Genomic DNA, 1688 nt, shown 5'->3' on the forward strand with positions numbered 1-1688 from the left:
GGACTGGCTTGTGCGGGTGGCACATAAAAGACACCATTTCGGGCGTGGCCGTTTTCGTGCGGGTGACACGTAAAAGCACCCACTACACTCTCTGAGTGGTTGGCGTTAGGAAGGGCATCTAGCTGTAGAAACTCTGCCAAATTAGACTGGAGCCTGGTGTTGCCATCCGGTTTCACCAGTCCTCAGTCAAATCGTCCAACCCATGCTAGCATGGAAAGCGGACGTTAAACGATGATGATGATGATGATGATATATATATATATATATATATAATACACAGTATGATAAATTCCTAGTTGTAGTCAGTGGTAGCACTGTACATTTAATATTGGCTTGAGGAGCCAAATGCAATAATAACAAAGACAAGAGCTACACGCAATAAAAGAATGTCCTATCCAGGGAGATATTTATCTCACATCTCCTTCATACAATAAAAACAGCATCTTGTAAAGCAATTAGGGAGATATATCTAACATGCTGGTGTCTGCCTGAGACATCTCTTCTTCTTCTTCTGGTGGTAGTGGTGGTGGAAGTTTTAGTGGTGGTAGCAGATAAGACAGTATAACCAAATCTAAGGCAGAAACAGACAGAGGTGGAGGAGATGGCAGTGGAAGGGGAAATGCAAGAATAAGAAACTCCACCCTAACATTGAGAACAATCTGGTTGCAAAAACATTCTAATTAAGGGGTAGGTGGTGTTAAGGACCCAACACTCTATTGGCAGATAAGTGGTAGAATGCAGTCTGAGAAATTTCAATGTAAATACAGACCAGATTGGATAAGTAGGTAACCTGGTTTCTTTAGATGGAGAACTGATAATAATAATAATAATAATAATAATAATAATAATAATAATAATAATAATAATGATAATAATAATAACAACAATGATAATAAAAACAGCAACAACAACAGTAGCTTGGTTTTAAAATGTGTGGGGAGGGGGGTGTTAAGTGGAAGATGTAGTGGCGCTGATGGTAGTGCCAGATAAAGTAGTGATGCTGATGATAGTGGGTGGGGGTGGGTAGTGGTGGTGGTGGTGGTGAAGCAGGGTAGTGGAAATGTGGTGTGGTGCGGTGTGGTGGTTGTAATAAAGACGGCTGACAGCAGTGGCGACGATGTGTGTGTGTATGTGTGCGTGTATGAGTGTGCGTAAACACACATACACACATATATATATCATCATCATCATATATTTATGTATATGACTGTTTATGTATATACATATGTGTATGTGTGGCTGTGGGTGTGTGTGTGCATGTGTGTGAAGGAATGTGGCTTAGTGGTTAGGCTATTCAGCTCATGATCATAAAGTCGTGAGTTCAATTCCCAGCAGCTTGTTGTATCCTTGAGCAAGACACTTTATTTCATGTTGCTCCAGTCCACTTAGCTGGCAAAAATGAGGAATACCTGTAATACATGTATGTATGTGCGTGTATATATGTATGTGTATGTATGTATGTGTGCATGTATGTATGTATGTCTGTGTATATGTATGTATGTAAGTATATGTTGTGTTTTTTTTTTTTCCAACTTACCTCATCACATGTAACATTGATACTAAATTCAGGAGTTGACATTTCCGACATCTCCGAAGTATTCACCCATACTGGCAGGTACAACACACTGCAAACAACAAACATCTTCAACTCATTAAACAAAATAAAATCATTTACACAAACCAAATAT

The 1688-nt window shown here is 39.3% G+C and overlaps 1 protein-coding gene across 3 annotated transcripts in view; it reads right to left on the reverse strand.

The window, feature by feature from the left end:
* The window catches only part of LOC106869186 (histone deacetylase 6), a 36745-nt gene that overhangs the window by 5733 nt on the left and 29324 nt on the right, over positions 1-1688 (reverse strand). For all 3 annotated transcript variants that reach the window (XM_052974938.1, XM_014914816.2, XM_014914815.2), the window contains exon 22: positions 1538-1625. In XM_052974938.1, the coding sequence (XP_052830898.1) occupies positions 1538-1625 (88 nt within the window). The remainder of the gene's footprint in view (positions 1-1537; positions 1626-1688) is intronic.

The sequence above is a fragment of the Octopus bimaculoides genome, chromosome 20 (genome assembly GCF_001194135.2).
Source record: "Octopus bimaculoides isolate UCB-OBI-ISO-001 chromosome 20, ASM119413v2, whole genome shotgun sequence".
Lineage (NCBI taxonomy): Eukaryota > Metazoa > Mollusca > Cephalopoda > Octopoda > Octopodidae > Octopus > Octopus bimaculoides.